A 20,736-nucleotide genomic window follows, 5' to 3' on the forward strand; every position below is an offset into this window, starting at 1 on the left:
TACTTACTGTGAAGCTACAGTAATCAAGAAGGTGTGGTATTGGTGAAAAAATGGATAAATAGATCAATGGAATGAAATAGCCCAGAGAGAGACCCACATAAATACAGTCAACTGATCTTCGACAAAGGAGCAAAGGTAATACAATGAACAAAGATAGTCTTTTCAACAAATGGTGCTGTAACAACTGGACATCCACATGCAAAATAAGGAATCTAAATACGGATCTTATACTCTTCACAAAAATTAGCTCAAAATGGATCATAGATCAAAATGTAGAACACAAAAGCATAAAACTCGTAGAAGATGATATATGAGAAAACCTAGATGACCTTAGGTATGGCAGTGACTTTTTAGATACAACACCAAACACACAAACCATCAAAGACACAACTGATAAACTGGACTTCATTAAAATTAAAAATTTCTGCTCTGCAAAAGGCCATGTGAATGGAATGAGAAAAACCACAGAGTGGGAGAAAATATTTGAAAAAGACACAACTGATAAAGGGCTATTATCCAAACTACACAAAGAACTCTTAAAACTCAACAATAAGAAAATGAACAACCTGATTAAGAAATGCAAAAAAGATCTGAATAGACACCTCACCAAAAAAGATATACAGATGTTAAGTAAGCAAATGAAAAGATGTTCTCCATCACATGTCATCAGGAAATTACAAAATAAAACAACAATGAGATACCACTATACCCCAATTAAAATGGCCAAAGTACAAAATACTGACAACACCAAATGCTGGTGAGGATTTGGAGCACCAGGAATTCTCATTCATTGCTGGTGGGAACGCAAAATGGTACAGCTACTTTGGAAGACTGTTTGGCAGTGTCTAACAAAGCTAAACATACTCTTAACATATGATCTAGCAATCACACTCCTTGGTATTTACCAAACTGCATTGAAAACTTATGTCCATACAAAAACCCGCACATAGATGTTTATAGCAGCTTTATTCATAATTGCCAAAACATGAATGCAACCAAGATGTCCTTCAGTAGGCAAAAGGATAAACAAACTGTGGCACATCCAGACAACGGAATATTACCCAGTGCTAAAAAGAAATGAGCCAACAAGCCATGCGGTAACCTTAAACACATTACTAAGTGAAAGAAGCCAATCTGAAAAAGATACATACTGTATGATTCCAATTACACGACATTTTGGAAAAGGCAAAACTATGGAGACAGTAAAAAGATCAGTGGTTGCCAGGGGTTGGGTGGGGGATAGATGAATAGGCAGAGTGCAGAGGATTTTTAAGGCACTGCAACTGTTCTGTATGATACTACAATGGTGGATATATGTCATAATACATTTGTCCAAACCCAAAGAATGTAAAATACCAAGCGTGAACTCTAACGTATTAAACTATGGACTTTGGGTGATAATAACATGTCAATGTAGGTTCATGGACTGTAAAAAATGTACTACCCTGGTGGCAGATGTTGATAGCGGGGAGGCTGTGCGTGAGTGCGTAAATGGGAACCTTTGTACTTTCTGCTCAGTTTTGCTGTGAACGTAAAGCTTCCCTTAAAAATAAAGTCTATTAACTTTTGAAAATGTTAAAATTTACGGTATTCCAGAAATTACATATTTTACAACTATTTAAACTTAGGATGGAAAATTTTAGATGTCAGCTTAAAAATCTGTAAGAAGGTGTATAGTTTTTCAAAATCCTTTTTGGGATTGTGGGGAACAAAGAGTGAAGACTCTTAGTCTAAGAACGGTTTTCAACAAAGGCCTCAGCATCCGCTAGGAAGCATTTTTGGAAATCTGTAGGGCATCTTTAGTTGTCACTATGATTGGAGGCAGCAATTGGCATTTAGTGGGCAGGGTGCCAACAATGTTAAACATCTTTTTTTAAGTATTTATTTTATTTATTTATTTGTTTGGCTGCACCGGGTCTTAGCTGCGGCATGCAGGATCTTTGTTGCAGCATGCAGGGGTCTTTAGTTGCGGCATGCGGGGGTCTTTAGTTGCGGCATGTGGGATCTAGTTCCCTGACCAGGAATCGAACCCAGGCCCCCTGCATTGGGAGCATGGAGTCTTAGCCACTGGACCATCAGGGAAGTCCCTAAACATCTTGCTATGTGTGGGGCAGCCCCACATGAGAATTTTCTAACATCCTGTAAGATGTCTGAATGTCTCTGCATAATTATTTTAAATTATTTGAATCTAGACCCTAATTTTGTTTTACATATAACTGCAAAGTATTTCTAGAACAGCTGTGATAAATGCTGAATTTTAGAGGAAGGCAACTACTATATACATCAAAGGAAGATTGTTCTTTGTCATGGGATTTGAGCTACCATGCCCCTGTAGAAATCTGCCTACACACAGGTGGTTGGAGATTCTGTTTAACAGACTAGGAATCAAATAAAATTAAATTAGTGGAGACACATGAAATATAGGCTTACACTGAATTTTTAAAAATTTTTATTATTTTTATTTTTGGCTGTGTTGGGTCTTTGTTGCTGTGTGCAGGCTTTCTCTGGTTGTGGCAAGCGGGGGCTACTCTTCGTTGCGGTGTGTGGGCTTCTCACTGCAGTGGCTTCTCTTATTGCGGAGCACGGGCTCTAGGCACATGGGCTTCAGTAGTTGTGGCTCACAGGCTCTAGAGCGCAGGCTCAGTAGTTGTGGCGCACGGGCTTAGTTGCTCCACGGCATGTGGGATCTTCCTGGGCCAGGGCTCGAACCCGTGTCCCCTGCATTGGCAGGCAGATTCTTAACCACTGTGCCACCAGGGAAGTCCCTACACTGAATTTTATTAATAGGGTGGTTAAAAATATTTCACAGTAGACTTCCCAGGTGGTGCAGTGGTAGAGAGTCCGCCTGCCAATGCAGGGGACACGGGTTCGTGCCCCGGTCCGGAAAGATCCCGCATGCCACGGAGTGGCTGGGCCCGTGAGCCATGGCCGCTGAGCCTGCGCGTCCGGAGCCTGTGCTCCGCAACGGGAGAGGCCACGACAGTGAGAGGCCCGCCTACCGCAAAAAAAAAAAAAACCAAAAACAAATAACACATCTAGTTGTCGCTACCACGTTTTCTCCACTTGTCCCAACATTCTCATATAGGCTGGTGGGAAGATCACCACACAAGGAAGGTTCTGTGCTCTGGCTTTCGTGTGCCCTTCACTTCATTCAAGTCTCTGCACAGGTGTCAACACTCCAGAGGGTCCTCCCCTGACCTCCATACCTGAAATGTCCCTCCTTGCCCCACCAGCCACTCTTTCCCCTTACCCTATTTTACATTTCTTCATAGAACCCCTACCTCTGCCTCCCCTTCAGACTCTAAGTGTCTGCCTCCCCTTCAGACTCTAAGTTCTCTTGAGGACACAGTCTGCTTCGATCATGGCTGCATTCTCAGTGTACAGAAGAATGCCTGGCACATAGTAGGAGCTCGAAAAATAGTTAAGTGAAGGAATCATTCAGTAAATCAGAGAAAGCATTGTCGCCTAGTGACCTGGACAGCTACTGATATTACTTTACTGCTTTCTCCAATTTACCTGAACGTACTGAAAGTCACATTTTTCCTTTGCCTTTACTTTTGATGTGCTAACCCAGGGCCGGGGCAGTGTTCCCGTTAAGTGTTGCCTAAACCTAACCACCTCCAAACTTGGGTTGCCAAAATGACCAAAGCCCAACCACTGCAGAGGTCTCCCCAGGACCCCAGCAGCTTAGGACCAGACTCCAGGTGGTAGTGCTCATGCAAGAAATGATTTTCCGCTCAAAATAAAGGGAAATGAACTGCCTCGTATCACCTCTTCCTTCTGGAAAGAACTCCATTCAATAACCACATGGTCACCATGCTTGGCAAAATCTGCAGAAGATTCCTCTCAAATATACAAAAAGTAGTTTTAAACTTGTAGAAGATAACTATATATATATATATATATATATATATTTGTGTGTGTATGTGTGTGTGTGTGTGTGGTACGCAGGCCTCTCACCGTGGTGGCCTCTCCCGTTGCGGAGCACAGGCTCCGGACGCGCAGGCTCAGCGGCCATGGCTCACGGGCCCAGCCGCTCCGCGGCATGTGGGATCTTCCCGGACCGGGGCACGAACCCGTGTCCCCTGCATCGGCAGGCGGACCCTCAACCACTGTGCCACCAGGGAAGCCCAACAAAATATTTTTAAAAACAGATATGTAGTCTCTTACCATCACCTTTTTCCCTCACGGTAGAGGTCTAAGGGTTGATGGTGTCTAGTTCATGTAATGCCAAAAAAATGATAATAGTGAAAGGAAATGGTGTTTCCAGAAGCTACAGAGATGAGACCCAGGTCTTGCAGGTCAGAAACTTTCCCTTTTACCCAAATTGAAATCTGTAGGCCTTTTGGAAGAAGAAAATTTTATGTCTAACTGCCCTTCTCTCTCCACAAGCTTATGAAATCAGTCAGTTCCTTCATTGTAAACCAAGATTACCTGGGTATATAAATCTCTATTTCTTTAATACACAGCACATAAATTCAACTAATTGGGACTGCTGTAAGCCACTACCATTAGCACAACATGGTCCTAAGTACTGTGGGTCACACCAAGGAAACAGACAATGACCTTACTTACCATTAATCATCCTGAATCCCCTCAGGTCTCTAAGATTTGAAATCAGAATAATATTGCTTTTCTCCTAACCCTCTAGGAAATTTCAGAAACAGAAATTGGATCATGCCTCAAACACAAGAAGGCATAAATGGAGAACATGAAGCAGTTACCCTTGGTGGTATTATTCGTCTTTCTCTGGGAATCAATGGTTTATAATCTGAGGACGTAATTTCCCCTATGGTTTTTTAAATATCATTTTAAATTTCACGCAGTGAACAAGCGACGCAATATAGGCTGAACTGGGAGCATTTACAATGTGAGGTGTTAATGATGGAAGTCTGAAAGGGGTCCTTTTCAGGAAGCACATTATACAAGAGTTTTCTAGACAAAGACAAAATGCACTTCTTACCTCCTACCAACAAGTAGCTGTTGGGAAACAGTGTTTTTGCTTGCATAAGTGCCCTTGCATGACCTGAGTGGAAGAGGTCAAATATTCCATCTGCGTATACTCTGACAGGTCTGTCAACTGTGGAAGAAAGAAAACATCATCAACAGAACTGCAGAATAAGTAATCCCAGTCACCCGATCCTTCCATCAGTACAGCACTGTAATAAGGTTTACCTGGAGAAAACACAATGTCTACAAACCATCAGTTTCATATTAGTGCACGAAATTAACTTTACCAAGAGGTTCTTCTAAGGACATCGAAGCAGAGTAAAAACGTAACAAAATTAAGATTGACCCAGAACACACATTTTTAGCCGCACAGCACTGGGGAGTTTTCTTGATCCAGAGTAGAGTCTCAGGTGGCTGAGCTGGCAGATTCAGACACACCAGACATAACCAAAGGGTTGACAGAGTCAGCCCAGCAGGAATATCGAGGTACGAGTGACTGAGGAGCTCAATGAAAAGGACAAATGACTTTATCCTCGAGTCTGGCAGTCCTGAACTAAGACCCAGAGTCCTATTCCCAAAGGCAAAGACACAGCTGTGCACCTCTTCCAAGTCACCATGGCAGCGTAAAATCAGCCTTGGTAGGAGTATTTACACCATAGAGATTGGCAAATGCTCAAATCAGGGCTTATTTCCCCCTGGAGGGTCAGTTGTTAAACATTTACCAGCATACACTGCACAAAGGTCACTCCCTATTCTCTTTGGTATCCTAAGACATGGGGCGGGGTGTACATGCCCCAAGGGGAGGAGTGTCAGGGAGCAAAAGTTACATGGGGGTGGGTGCTCAGGGTTGGAGGCGAGTGACCCACACTACAGTCATTCCTAGGGAGAAGGGTCAAGAGCAAATCGGCCACAAGAGACATTCTCACTGTGCTTGGGAAGTGCTATTTCTTGAGGAAGAGGGACACACTTCACCAGAGCTTCCCGGGAGCCAGGAGACTGCACTAGGAACCGCAGGATGACACTTTTGCTGAGTCAGCCAAAGACCATCCCCTCTGGCAAGAGGGAGACATAGGGAGGTAGAGGGGCTGGGTGCCAACTTTTACTTTTACACCATTTTGGATTCTCAGCAAAGGAACTAGAAAATGAAAATATGGCGAACGACAAACTAAACGTGGCAAACTGAACACACGCACACTTAGCTCCACTTCCGCTCTAACACCACAAGAATTACAGAGAAAGAATTAAAAAGGGATAATCCCGCAAGGGCAGAGGAAACAAGAAAGGCAATGAGAGTGGATTAGAGATGTCAACAACATTTTGGAAAGTTGATTGTCAAGTGCTGAATATCTACAGAGAACAAGAATCAGAGGTGGGGCAGGTAGGGAAAGGGATTGCTGGTTGGTTTGTTTTACGAGCCTAAGAGTCCTACTAACTTTTTAAACTAGATGCACGTATTATATCGATGTTATAAATTTTAAAAAAAGAAATCAATGCACACTTCTGTTGAATGATCTTTAAGGCTCAGATTTAAAACTGTGATTATTTCTCGATGTAATACAACCTCGTTAAATTAGAACATAAATTGAAAGGAATATTACATTAATATATTCAGATGGTACAATGTTTCTAATAAATTAAATTTCTCTAATAAACAAAACTCGAGAGACTTTCTGTCAGATAGGGAATTGCAATTATTCCCAATTATACACCGTTTTGAACAAAGAGAATTGCCTTCACAGGATTATACTGTATTCTAAATAAGGCACGGTAAATAGAAAATACTTTGAAATAACAAACTGTCTAATGAGGGATCCTTGGTTTCAAAGCTCTTATTCAATTTGAATTCAATTGAGGAAAATTTGTTTTAAGATATAAACCCCAGGGGGAAGCAGGTGGCAGTTTTGCAGAACTTTGTGTTATTGATTCAGAAGTGATCAAGATAAATAAATTCAGGAAGCAGGGAGGAAAGAAAAGTAAAGAAAGACGATATAATTACTGAGAAAAAAGGCCATTTAGTAAATTTGTGAAGAGTATCTGTGGAGTTGATTTTGCAGTAAGCTCACTTTTTAAAATTGTGGTGTGTTAGCAATTTCTAGACTGGGAAATTCTGCAGGACCAAAAAAAAAAAAAAATCCCTCATCTATTCAACAAGTAAACTTCAAGAAAAAAAAAAAAGAAGAGGGAAAGAGATAGAGGGGGGGACTTGGAGATTAAAAGATATTTAAAAAACACCTCAACATATTGTAATATATAGACATTATTTGGATTTGGGTTCAAACAAACTATAAATAAATGATGACATAAGATAACTGGAAATTGGAACACTGGATATTTGATGATATTAAAGAATTGCTGTTAATTTTTTAGGTGAGATAATGATATAGTGGTTATGCCTTAAAAAAAACGCAGAGTTCTTATTTTTTAAGACATATATACACAAGTATTTATGGATGAAATAATAGGAAGCCTGGGATTTTGTTTCAAATAATTCAAGAGGGGAGAGTTGATGAGGGAAGGCTACAGGATGGTGGTTGTTAGGTATGGGTGATGGACACATGAAGGTTCATTATATTGCTCTACTTTTGTGAATGTCTGAAATTCTCCATAATATTTTTTAATAGACTGTGGCTTTGTAAGTTAGTTGGTACGTTTATTTGTTTTACTCTTTTGTTCGAGGTTTTTCTGGACATCCTTTTAGGCATCTGGGGACTCTCTAGAGGGTCTGTGCTGGGAACCACCGGCCTGTGAAGCTAGAGGTTTGGCAATGATCAAAAGGTGGGGCACACCTATTCCATGGCCATGGTGGAGAGACCTTAAGGTAGCTCCCACTGACCCCCACACCTCCTGCTGTTCACACTTTTGTGAGATCCCCTCCCTTTGAAGTGGGAGTGGGACCCATGCCTTGCTTCTAACCAGGAGAATATGACAAAGGTGATAGATGTCTCTCCCATGGTTATGTCATAGTATATAAGACTCCATTTTGCTAGCAGACTCATTCTTTCTTCCTTGGTGGCTTTGAAGAAGCAAGCTGCCATATTTTGAGAGGGCCATGTGGCAAGGAACTGCAGGTGTCGTCTAGGAGCCGAGGGTGGTCTTGGGCTGACAACCAGCAAGAAGCTAGATCCTTGGTCTTAGAGTTACAAGGAAATAAATTCTGCCAACAACCTGAGTGAGTTCGGAAGCAGATCTAGCAGATCCACCAGTCAAGCTTCCAGATGAGAACTGAGCCCTGGGTGACACCTTGAATGCAGCCTTGTGAAACCCTGAGCAGGAGACTCGGCTAAGCCAGGCTTGGACTCCTGATCCATGGAAACTGCGACATAATGAATGTGCAGTGTTTTAAGCCATTAGGTCTGTGGTAATATGTTACATAGCATCTCACACCATATACAATAATTAACTCTAAATGGATCACAGACCTAAACGTAAAGCTAAAACTACAAAACTCCTAGAAGAAAACAGGAGAAAATCTTAGTGACTTAGAATTTGACAAAAATTTCTTAAATAGGAACCAAAAAGGACATAGTATAAAACAAAAAAAAAGTTATATATTAAACCTCATTTAAAACTTTTACTCTTCAAAAGACATTTTTACACAAATGAAAAGCAAGTCTTAGGCAGAAAATATCTGCAAAATATGTATCTGATATAAGACTTGTATCTGGAATATATAAAGAACCCTCAAAACTCAATACTAAGATAAACAACTCATTTTTAAAAGGGCAAAAAAGGGCTTCCCTGGCGGCGCAGTGGTTGGGAATCCGCCTGCCGATGCAGGGGACACGGGTTCGTGCCCCGGTCCGGGAAGATTCCACATGCCGCGGAGCGGCTGGGCCCATGGGCCGTGGCCGCTAAGCCTGCGCGGCCGGAGCCTGTGCTCCGCAACGGGAGAGGCCACAACAGTGAGAGGCCTGCGTATCGGGGGGAAAAAAAAAAAAAGCTACAGAAAGGGCAAAAAAATTTCAACAGACATTTCACCAAAGAAAATAAATAGATGAATGGCAAATGAGCACATGAAAAGATCCTCAATACCATTAGTCATTAGGGAAATACAAATTAAAGCAACCCTGAGATACTGCTTCATACTCACTAGAATGACTAAAAACTATGGATCATACCAAGTGCTGATGAGGATATCGAGCAACTGGAACACTCATACACTGCTGCTGGGAATGTAAATGGTACAAATACATTGGAAAGCAGTTGGGCAGTTGGTTAAAAAGTTAAACATACACATACCATACGGCAAGATAGGAGGCAGTCACCAACTACAGTACATCTCAATTCACATTTTTGTAGGGCATGTTATGGTGTTTCTTGGTATTGTTTCAGATTCAGGCAACAATAAAAGGGTGATTATTCATTTTTTATTATGGCTCTTAAAATGCAGCTTATTAAAAATGCCTTAAAAGTACATATGATTTACAGAGCACGTGTATTTCACTTCATCTTTCCATCAAGTCTGTGAGGTAGGTAGAGGAGAGCGGACTTACTATCCTCTCTCATAGAGGGGAAAATGGAAGCTCAGCGAAGCTGAGCAGCTTACCCAGCATCATATAACCAACCTATGATGGAGTGTGAGTGCAAACCAAACGCCACTGCTCTTTCTTCTAACTCATGATGCCTTCTAGAAAACGACATGCCATTATGGAGTCTTTTAAAAAAAAGAGAGAGAGAAAGACTGTTACTGAATGCCCAGTAATTATGGTAACGGGTATTGTTTTTGTGTACAGCTGATGTGCAAAAGAGGTGGCATAAAATTTAACCTTTTAAAATCTAATAGTTACCTATCTCACAAAGTTTACATAGTTTTATATAAACTTAATCATTTCCTTCTACTTATAGCCAGCGATGCTCTTTTCAATAAATGATGATTGATGTTTGCTTTTCAAAATACATTAAATTTAAGTTAAAAAAGAAAGAGTACGTTTTTTAAAAAATTAAGTAAATTACAGTACAGGTGGCACAGAAATAAGGCAAAATTCATTCAGGTGGCTCTTGAAGAATGAATTTGGAAAACTACACATATCACTGTGTGAACAGAATAATACAAATTCCCTTTCTGTGAAGGAAAATAGGAAATCAGAACTCAGTTTCCCTTTAAGAAAAAATGTCAGCTTTAATGAAAATGAACCTATGAAGCAATCGCTTGGGCTTTTCCTTTATCTCCAGGCAGATTACTGATTTTCTCTGTCTCAGGATACATACTAAACCTTAGAGGGTCATACCTCCACAGCTGGACTATTTGAGCTAAGATCAAAGGTGCCAGTTCCACTCAACAACAAAAAACAAACAACCCAACTGAAAAATGGGCAGAAGACCTAAATAGACATTTCTCCAAAGAAGACATACAGATGGCCAAGAAGCACATGAAAAGATGCTCAACATCACTAATTATTAGAGAAATGCAAATCAAAACTACAATGAGGTATCACCTCACACCACTCAGAATGGCCATCATTAAAAAGTCTACAAATAAATGCTGGAGAGGGTGCAGAGAAAAGGGAACCCTCCTACACTGCTCGTAGGAATGTAAATTGGTGCAGCCACTATGGAAAACAGTATGGAGGTTCCTCAAAAAACTAAAAATAGAGTTGCCATATGATCCAGCAATCCCACTCCTGGGCATATACCCAGACAAAACTCTAATTCAAAAAGACACATGCAGGGCTCCCCTGGTGGTGCAGTGGTTGAGAGTCCATCTGCCGATGCAGGGGACACGGGTTCGTGCCCCGGTCCAGGAAGATCCCACATGCCGCGGAGCGGCTGGGCCCGTGAGCCATGGCCGCTGAGCCTGCGCATCCGGAGCCTGTGCTCCACAGCAGGAGAGGCCACAACAGTGAGAGGCCTGCATATCACACAAACACACAAAAAAGATACATGTACCCCTATGTTCATAGCAGCACCATTTACAAGAGCCAAGACATGGAAGCAACCTAAATGTCCATCAGATGAATGGATAAAGAAGATGTGGTACGTATATACAATGGAATATTACTTAGCCATCAAAAAGAATGAAATAATGCCATTTGCAGCAACATGGATGAACCTAGAGATTCTCACACTAAGCGAAGTAAGTCAGACAGAGAAAGACAAATACCGTGTACATGGAATCTAAAATACAATACAAATCAACACATCTACAAAACAAAAACAGACTCACAGATATAGGGAACAGACTTGTGGTTGCCAAGGGGGAGGAGGGGTAGGGAAGGGAAGGATTGGGAGTTTGGGATTAGCAGAGGCAAACTATTATATATAGGGTGGATAAACAACAAGGTCCTACTGTATAGCACAGGGAACTATATTCAGTATCCTGTGACAAACCATAATGGAAAAGAATATGAAAAAAAAATATATATATAACTGAGTCACTTTGCTGTACAGAAGAAATTAACACAACCTTGTAAACCAACTATATTTAAATAAAAAAAATTTTTTAAAAGGTGCCAGTTCCGGGACTTCTCTGTGGCGCAGTAGTTAAGCATCCACCTGCCAATGCAGGGGACACGGGTTCGAGCCCTGGTCCGGGAAGATCCCACATGCTGCGGAGCAACTAAGCCCGTGCGCCACAACTACCGAGCCTGCGCTCTAGAGTCCGCGAGCCACCACTACTGAGCCCATGTGCCACAACTCCTGAAGCCCACACGCCTAGAGCCTGTGCTCCGCAACCAGAGAAGCCACCGCAGTGAGAAGCCCATGCACCGCAACGAAGAGTAGCCCCCGCTCGCCGCAACTAGAGAAAGCCCACGCACAGCAACGAAGACCCAACACAGCCAAAAATAAATTAATTAATTAACTTAAAAAAAAAAAAAGGTGCCAGTTCCAATTGCTCTACTGTGCTCCTTCTCTTGAGGTTCATCACCCTCTGACCTCACAGATGAGGTGCAGGAGCTAAAAGCTATGAGCAGCTTCTTTTAGAATTTATACAGCAGATCCCGCTTGGGCAGACCTAAGACCGCGAAACATAATGTAGGCAATTGTATGAAGTCATAAAATGGGCTAGAGAAGGAGTTAGTGAAAGACTTCAGTTGCAACTATAATCTTGAAGCTCATTATGAACCCCCAATACAGGTCTCTTTTGTCTTTTTGAAGGGATGCTCAAGACGGCGCCACAGAAAGGTAATGGCTTCCTAGTCTTGAAAACTAGCAAACATTTCAAAAAAGTAGTGATGTTTTTCTTGTTTTCTTAAATAACAGTCAAACAGCAAGATATTTTTAAAACGCTGTGAGCTTCTCTAGTAACAGGACAATGCTCCAACAATTATATTTAGATAATCTCCATGACACTCCCTCCAACCGCTACCAACAGTTACTTTTTTTTAACATCTTTATTGGAGTATAATTGCTCCACAATGGTGCATTAGCTTCTGCTGCATAACAAAGTGAATCAGCCATACATATCCCCATATCCCCTCCCTCTTGCGTCTCCCTCCCACCCTCCCCATCCCACCCCTCTAGGTGGTCACAAAACACAGAGCTGATCTCCCTGTGCTATGCGGCTGCTTCCCACCAGCCATCCATTCTACATTTAGTAGTGTATATATGTCCATGCCACTCTCTCACCTTGTCCCAGCCCACCACTCCCCCTCCCCGTGTCAAGTCCACTCTCCAAAGAAGATATACAGATTGCCAACAAACACATGAAAGGATGCTCAACGCCACAAATCATTAGAGAAACGCAAATCAAAACTACACTGAGGGATCATCTCACACCAGTCACAGTGGCCATCATCAAGAAATCTACAAACAATAATTGCTGGAGAGGGTGTGGAGAAAAGGGAACCCTCTTGCACTGCTGGTGGGAATGTGAATTGGTACAGCCACTATGGAGAACAGTATGGAGGTTCCTTAAAAAACTAAAAATAGAACTACCATATGACCCAGCAATCCCACTACTGGGCACATACCCTGAGAAAACGATAATTCAAAGAGTCATGTACCACAATGTTCATTGCAGCACTATTTACAATAGCCAACAGTTACTCTTAAGCAGTGGTTCTTGCAGTGTGGTCCCAGGACAGGCAGCATCAGCATCACCTGGGAACTTGTTACACATACAAATGCTTGAGCCCCACCCAGACCTACTGAATGGGAAACTCTGGGGGTGGAGGCCAGCACTCAGTTTTAGCAAGCCCTCCCGGGGATTCTAAGCAAGTTAAAGTTTGAGGACCACTGCTGTAATAAAACAGAGATTATCAGAGTGTGGTCTAAGACGAATATGTGCCTTGTAAGTAATCAAAGAACCAACTTCTTGTCCCATTTTAACACTGATGTTAGAAGTTCTAAATAAAGGAATTTCTAACAGAAGTTCCCTCGGCCAGATGCCCACCGACGTCCCAAATTCTCCTGGATAACTTGCCAGTGTCATCACCTGAGATAAGAGGGGAGAATTTCTGAGAATAGTCGTTCACCTTTCCTCCATCTCATCCCTCCTGTAGTGACCTGTGCTCCCCAGAGCCCACCACACAGGTATTTCAATATGCACCACCATCTTATTCTAGCTAGATTCTCGGGCTTTAAACCGCGTGGCGGTTAGACAGCCTACAGGTGCCCAATCCCACCCAGGCAGGCTGCATCAGGTCAAACTCTCTCTGACTCTATCTCCAAATGATGAGCTCCTTCTGTTGTCCCAAACTTCCATTCATTCGTTCGTTCATTCAGTCATTCACTCACAAAGTATTTACTGAGCATACAGTACTTCTCTAGGTGCTGGTGAAACAGCAGTGGGCATGAAGACAGCCCCGCCACTACAGAAGATCACAGCTTCCATCTGTCTTGTTCACACACCTGCCACCCTCTGGTTCGAAGTCTGAGCATGTTCTCATTGAGCTCCATGGGCTGCTGTGGCACGTGCTCCACAGGGCAATCCGTTGTAGTGGACAAAGCAGGGGTATGAGGGGAAAGGGACTTGAGATCGAATCCAGCTCTACCCAGTCAGCTAGGACATTTGACAAACCACTTTTCAGTTCTCCAAGTCTCATTTGCCTTGTCGGCAAATACCCACCTCACTCACTTTTTGCAAAGACTAAATAGAGTACATACAGGGCATAGCGCCCAGCAGATGGAGAGTAAGTTCAAATCCCCTTTCCTTTCCCTTAGAAAAGTAGGATCCTCTTCTGTTCAGGTCTAAAGCTCATCCTTTAACTTGAGGTCAAATCTGCTCTCTTCATAACCACCTGGACTTCCATTGCATCTTTTAGATTTGTTGCTGGGTCACCGTTTCTCAGGGTATGATCTGTAGACCACCAACTTCAGAATCACCTGGGCTACTTGTTAAAAATGTAGATGCCTGGGCCCCATCCCAGATTTAGGGGTGGGGGAGAGCGATCAAAACATCTGCTTCTTACAAACTTACCAGGTGATTCTTTGCAGGCTGGTTTAGCTGCTCTCAACTACCTCCTCAAGCCTCTTCTTGCCTTTCTCACAAGAAGTCTCTACAAAGCTTACTAACTCTGCCTGCTCTGCTCCTCTCTTCACTCCCTCCAAGCTATTCTTAAAGGGGAAGCAGAGTGTCATGGCCAACAGATCAAGCTCGAGCACATACAGGTTTGAGATCAAATCCCAGCTTTAACACTTACCAATAGTTCTGAAAGTGTGGTCCCCCAGCAGTAGCCTCACCTGGGAACTTCTTAGAGATGCAAATTCTTGGGCCTCACCCCAGTTGGACTGTATCAGGGGGCAAGGCCCAGCCACCTGTGTTTTAACAAGCCCTCTAGGTTATTCTGAGTCAGATTCAAATGTGAGAACCACTGCCACTTACTAGCTAAATGATCTTCTGCAGATTCACAGCTTCTCTAAAGGCTTCATTTCCTCATCTGTGAAATACTAAAAGTACCAACCACGTAGAGCTGTGACAGTGAAATGACAATACAGATAAAGAACTTAGTACATAGAAAGCACTTAATAAATACCTGTTGTTATTATTAAGCAAACTGTCCTTTGTCCCACGGACTCTATTACATTTGGGATGTTTGGTTTTTTGCAATGGTGAGTAGAAACCATGAAATTATGCCATCTTAAATGGCTCAAGGCATACCTGCTGGACTAATCTTATTTTTCACTCCATCCCAATCGACTGGAACGCCATTCATTTATTCCCTATTTCTGTGCCCTCGCTGTTCCCGTCCCACTTATCCAGAATACCCTTCCATTTTCTGCCCACAAAGTACAAATCTTACTTCTCCCAAAAGGATCAGCTCAGGTCTGGGACCAGGTCTTGCGTGACTGCTCAAAGCCAAATGAATCTGCCCTTCTTAAAATTGTCAGTTATCATCTGTGCTGCAGGATTTAACCCCTAAGCACATGCATGCATGCTACTGGTGGGTGTTTATCTCCTATCTAGCTGTCTTGTCTCTTTAATTATAGTGAAAGCTCTTGGGAAACAGAGATGGTACCTTATAGTTCTTTTTAAATCTCTTCGCTCACCATCTCTGGTATACGCTAAAGGACTGAACGAATAAATTCCTCGAGCAGAGCCCAGGCACTTTAATTTAAGGCACACTTGGAGAAACTGTTTTAAAACACAGACTTTGGACTTCAGACTATACTACAAAGCTACAGTAATCAAGACAGTATGGTACTAGCACAAAAACAGAAATATAGATCAATGGAACAGGATAGAAAGCCCAGAGATAAACCCACGCACATATGGTCACCTTATCTTTGATAAATGAGACAAGAGTATACAATGGATAAAAGACAGCCTCTTCAATAAGTGGTGCTGGGAAAACTGGACAGCTAAATGTAAAAGAATGTAATTAGAACACTCCCTAACACCATACACAAAAATAAACTCAGGGCTTCCCTGGTGGCGCAGTGGTTGAGAGTCCGCCTGCCGATGCAGGGGATGTGGGTTCGTGCCCCAGTTCGGGAAGATCCCACATGCCGTGGAGCAGCTGGGCCCGTGAGCCATGGCTGCTGAGCCTACACGTCCAGAGCCTGTGCTCCACAACGGGAGAGGCCACAACAGTGAGAGGCCCACATACCGCAAAAAAAAAAAAAAAAAAAAAAAAAAAAACCTCAAATGGATTAAAGACCTAAATACAAGGCCAGACACTATCAAACTCTTAGAGGAAAACATAGGCAGGACACTCTATGACATAAATCACAGCAAGATCCTTTTTGACCCACCTCGTAGAGAAATGGAAATAGAAACAAAAATAAACAAATGGGACCTAATGAAACTTACAAGCTTTTGCACAGCAAAGGAAACCATAAGCAAGATGAAAAGACAACCCTCAGAATGGGAGAAAATATTTGCAAATGAAGCAACTGACAAAGGATTAATCCCCCAAATATACAAGGAGCTCATGCAGCTCAGTATCAAAAAAACAAACAATCCAATGCAAAAATGGGCAGAAGACCTAAATAGACATTTCTCCAAAGAAGATATACAGATTGCCAACAAACACATGAAAGGATGCTCAACGCCACAAATCATTAGAGAAATGCAAATCAAAACTACAACGAGATATCATCTCACACCAGTCAGAATGGCCAGCATCAAAAATCTACAAACAATAAATGCTGGAGAGGGTGTGGAGAAAAGGGAACCCTCTTGCACTGTTGGTGGGAATGTAAATTGATACATCCAGTATGGAGAACAGTAAGGAGGTTCTTCAAAAAACTAAAAATAGAATTACCATATGACCCAGCAATCCCACTACTAGGCATATACCCTGAGAAAACCATAATTCAAAGAGAGTCATGTACCACAATGTTCATTGCAGCACTATTTACAGTAGCCAGGACATGGAAGCAATCTAAGTGTCCACTGACAGATGAATGGGTAAAGAAGATGTGGCACATATATACAATGGAATATTACTCAGCCATAAAAAGAAGCAAAATTTAGCTATTTGTAATGAGGTGGATGGACCTAGAGTCTGTCATACAGAGTGAAGTAAGTCAGAAAGAGAAAAACAAATACCATATGCTAACACTTATATATGGAATCTAAAAAAAAAATGGTTCTGATGAACCTTGGGGGAGGACAGGAATAAAGACACAGAGGTAGACAATGGACTTGAGGACACGAGGAGGGAGAAAGGTAAACTGGGACGAAGTAAGAGAGTAACATTGATATATATGCACTACCAAATGTAAAATAGATAGCTAGTGGGAAGCAGCTGCATAGCAAAGGGAGATCAGCTCAGTGCTTTGCGACCACCTAGAGGAGTGGGATAGGGAGGGTGGGAGGGAGGGAGACACAAGAGGGAGGGGATATGGGTATATATGTATGCATAGAGCTGACTCACTTTGTTATACAGTAGAATCTAACACAACACTGTAAAGCGATTATACTCCAATAAAGATGCTAAAAAAAACCCACAGATTTTTAAGAATGATAACAATTACAGTAGCATAGGCTTATCTACGACTTCACAGTTTTTAAAAAAACGCTATGGTATTTTTAACGCGATCTAGTTGTCACAAAAACCTTGTGAAGCAGGTACCATTGGCCCCGTTTGCAATGAGGAAACAGATTCAGATTGTTCTCATGACTCGCCCAAGGCAGTAGAATGACTAAATGGCAGCGCTTGGGCTCCAACTCCCGTATCCCGCGGCAGCTTTCCCTTGGCTACTTTGCTTGGCGTAGTTTATCGCCGTCGGTGTTTACCCTTCTGGCACTGTGCTGTCATCTCTAAATTCATCTCTCCGATTCAAAGCCAGTGCTGCTCAAATAATGATGGCCTTTCTGCCACTTGAGAACTCAGCACAGGGCCCGTCCGCAGAACAAGAAGCACAGCCTCACCTGGTGTTCCTAAGCGGGCCTGAGCAATGGTCAGTTTCTCATGGGGTGCTTGGCACTGGCAGCTGGTTTCATCTGCAAATGGGGCAGGTGCAGTCAGGGTCTAGAAGGGAAAAAGAGAAAGGGAATATAGTCCGACAAACTTTCCTTTGGCACTAACTTCCCCTGAAGTTTTATTTCTGTTGGCTACGCCCGTGTGATTAAGTAGAAGATATCTGCTGAGTCTTTTGGAGAAATATTGTACTGTTAGAAATAAAAACGGACGCTGTCATTGAAACCCTTTTTTTTGACTGATGCTTCAGAAATAAGAGCTCTTCAGTGTGTACTGTCTGCCAGGTACCAGATGTGGTCCCACGATGGCTAGCTATTGCTCTCCTCCTATAGGCATTCTATCCTTCTACAGTGCAGGATAATACCATCTCTATATCACAGAAAAGGAAACTGAGGCTTAGCAGGATTAAGAAATACGCTAAGTCATGCCCCTGGAAAGTCACAACGCTCAGCTTTGAGCATTCCACCAACAACGAGGGCAGACTTCAAACATTCAGACTTACCCACACCCGGGGGTACTCGGCTGGAAGGAATGCCATAGTCAGGAGTGTGGCAGACATCTGTCTTTCACACACAGCGGCCTGGCCAATCACAAACTCTGACGTCTCTTTAGGGCAAAGGCCAAAGCCGTTATCTGTGCCCCGGGGGTGGGGGGGGTGCCTAAAAGCACAGCATTTCTGGCGGGCTGCAGATAACTGCTCCTCTGGTAGCTCCCACAGCCACCAACGGCTGGAGGCCCCGCCCCAGGCAGCTTGCGCTAGGGCTCTGGGGAGCGCTGTCAGGGAGATGTAGTCACTTGGAAGCTTGCCCAGGAAGTGGCCCTGCATTTTTGAGTCAGCCTCTTAAAATGAAAACCTCACTCTCTCTAGACAGAGGAAGACAAAGCGAGCAGTAGTTTTGTAAACAGGGCAAATGCAATCCCGAATCTATTTGTAGTCTTTGAACCATGTCCTTACCGTGGTCATCGCTATGTCATCTTTAATATTTTTAAAGCTGAAGGCGGCGAGTCACTGTGAACATACTGTTGCACGCATACTCATATTGTTGCATGAATTACTGCTTAGAGATAGACTCAGGTGTTCCTTAACTTGGGAAGACTCGACTGAAGAATGATCCACATATGTGACGGGGGGCTGTGGCCCACTTCTGCCATTCATTTACTCATTCACTCATTCACTCACTCAGTCACTCACTCATTCAAATATATGTCAGGCACTATCTTAGAACTGGGGATAGAAGCACAGATAAGACCACTCCCTATCCTGGAGTAGCCCCCATTCTCCTCTGCCCTGCCAAGAAGCCGTCCTGCCCTGTGCCTACCCTCTCCCCACTGTAGAACCTTCCACCCTCGGAGCTGGAGTCCTGCCCCAGAGTTCTTTGGAGACCTCCCAGCTGCCTGAGACTTTCTTAAGCCCCACCCTCCCATTCGGGACTCTGAAAGCAAACCAAGACTTTAGACATGGATTCTGGATATTTGAGTCTGTTATTGGTTCTCTTTCACGTACTGTAAGGTGACCTTGTGGGCCGTGATGGGCTAGAGCAGTGTTTGTGATGTAGCAAAGCGGTGCAGGTGCAGTCAGAAAAGCAGAGGCTCTGTAGCTACAAAATGGGGATTCAAATTCTCTTCCCAGCACTTGAAGGCTGTGTGTTCTAATTTGGCTCTCCTAGATGAAAGGAACTGAGAGGGACTTCCCTGGCGGTCCAGTGGTTAAGACTCTGCCCTTCCAATGCAGGGGGCGCGGATTCAATCCCTGCTTGGGGAACTAAGATCCCACATGCTGTGTGGCATGGCCAAAAAATAAAAATAAAATAAAATTAAAAAGTAGAAGGTAGAAGAAAGAAATTTAAAAATAAATAAAATTTTTTTAAAAAGAAAGGAACTGCTACTAAACGTAGCTCAAGAAATGAAGGATTATTTTATGGCTACCCTGGCACAGAAACTGTGGGGATAAAAGGAGGAAAGGGGCAGCGGATAAGCCCCAGAGCACTCTGCGTCAACCTGGCTGCTCCCGCTCTGATTACTCTATGTCCTTCTACTATGTTAAAGTCTCTGCCTTCTCCTTCCTGATAAACTTCAGCTTGAATATGGCCCATTACAGCTTCCTCAGCCTCCCTTCCCAAGCTTCATTCATTCCTACCAACTTTCTGCTTCTTTCCATGTTTCCCAATTCCAATTCCTAAAGGAAGATCAGATTGGCCAAGCTCATCTTTTCAAACCAGGCCACAACCAGGATCGGCTGGCACTGAGTCAGGGGCCACCTGGGGCCCACCGGCTGTAGCTGGGGAAGGGAGGAGGAGTGGCAAGGAAGGTCATGGGTGGCCTGTCACTGCCTCTTTAGCAGGGGCTGCCTTTGGGGCAAGAAATGTATCTGACTTTGTGTGTTCTTGAAAGGAAGCTCCTCAACTTAGTTGAAACTCAGTTTTATCTGTAAAATCGGTACCTATCTTGTAGGGTTGTTGTGAAAAATAGGGATCATGTATGTAAAGTAGCTGGTACTCAATGACTTGGAGCAATTTTTAGTGCTTCTATTAGTGTTCACTATTATATGTCATAATATAGAGTACTATATGTTATGATAATTATATCTATTGTGTAGTTCCCCATTGAAACAAGCAAACTCTTGATTGAACTTTTAGGACACAACCCAAATAGGTAAATGAACTGGCAGAGGGGTGAGCTGATATTAATGACTGATTAACCTTTAATCTATGTGGACAGTGACTCTTTTTCACATGATCTGAAAAAAATTACTAACTGGAGATCTTTTATGTGCTAGTCACAAACTTTATTAAAGATATAAGGTGCTGGGGCTTCCCTGGTGGCACAGTGGTTGAGAGTCCGCCTGCCGATGCAGGGGACACGGGTTCGTGCCCCGGTCCGAGAAGATCCCACGTGCCGCGGAGCGGCTGGGCCCGTGAGCCATGGCCGCTGAGCCTGCACGTCCGGAGCCTGTGCTCCGCAACGGGAGAGGCCACAACAG

At 43.1% G+C, this 20,736-nt stretch overlaps 1 protein-coding gene across 3 annotated transcripts in view; it reads right to left on the minus strand.

The window, feature by feature from the left end:
* PCYT1B (phosphate cytidylyltransferase 1B, choline) overlaps positions 1-20,736 on the minus strand; it is a gene marked incomplete at its 3' end in the record, with an annotated part of 149,209 nt that overhangs the window by 78,019 nt on the left and 50,454 nt on the right. For 2 of the 3 annotated variants that reach the window (XM_079910043.1, XM_079910045.1), the window contains exons 2-3: positions 17,708-17,807; positions 4,964-5,080 (exon numbers count right to left, since the gene is read on the minus strand). In XM_079910043.1, coding sequence (XP_079766169.1) covers positions 4,964-5,080; positions 17,708-17,807 — 217 coding nt within the window. Of the gene's footprint in view, positions 1-4,963; positions 5,081-9,515; positions 9,605-17,707; positions 17,810-20,736 lie in introns of those variants that run through there. The other variant, XM_079910044.1, reaches the window with a different exon arrangement.

Source organism: Stenella coeruleoalba, assembly GCF_951394435.1.
Source record: "Stenella coeruleoalba genome assembly, chromosome: X".
Lineage (NCBI taxonomy): Eukaryota > Metazoa > Chordata > Mammalia > Artiodactyla > Delphinidae > Stenella > Stenella coeruleoalba.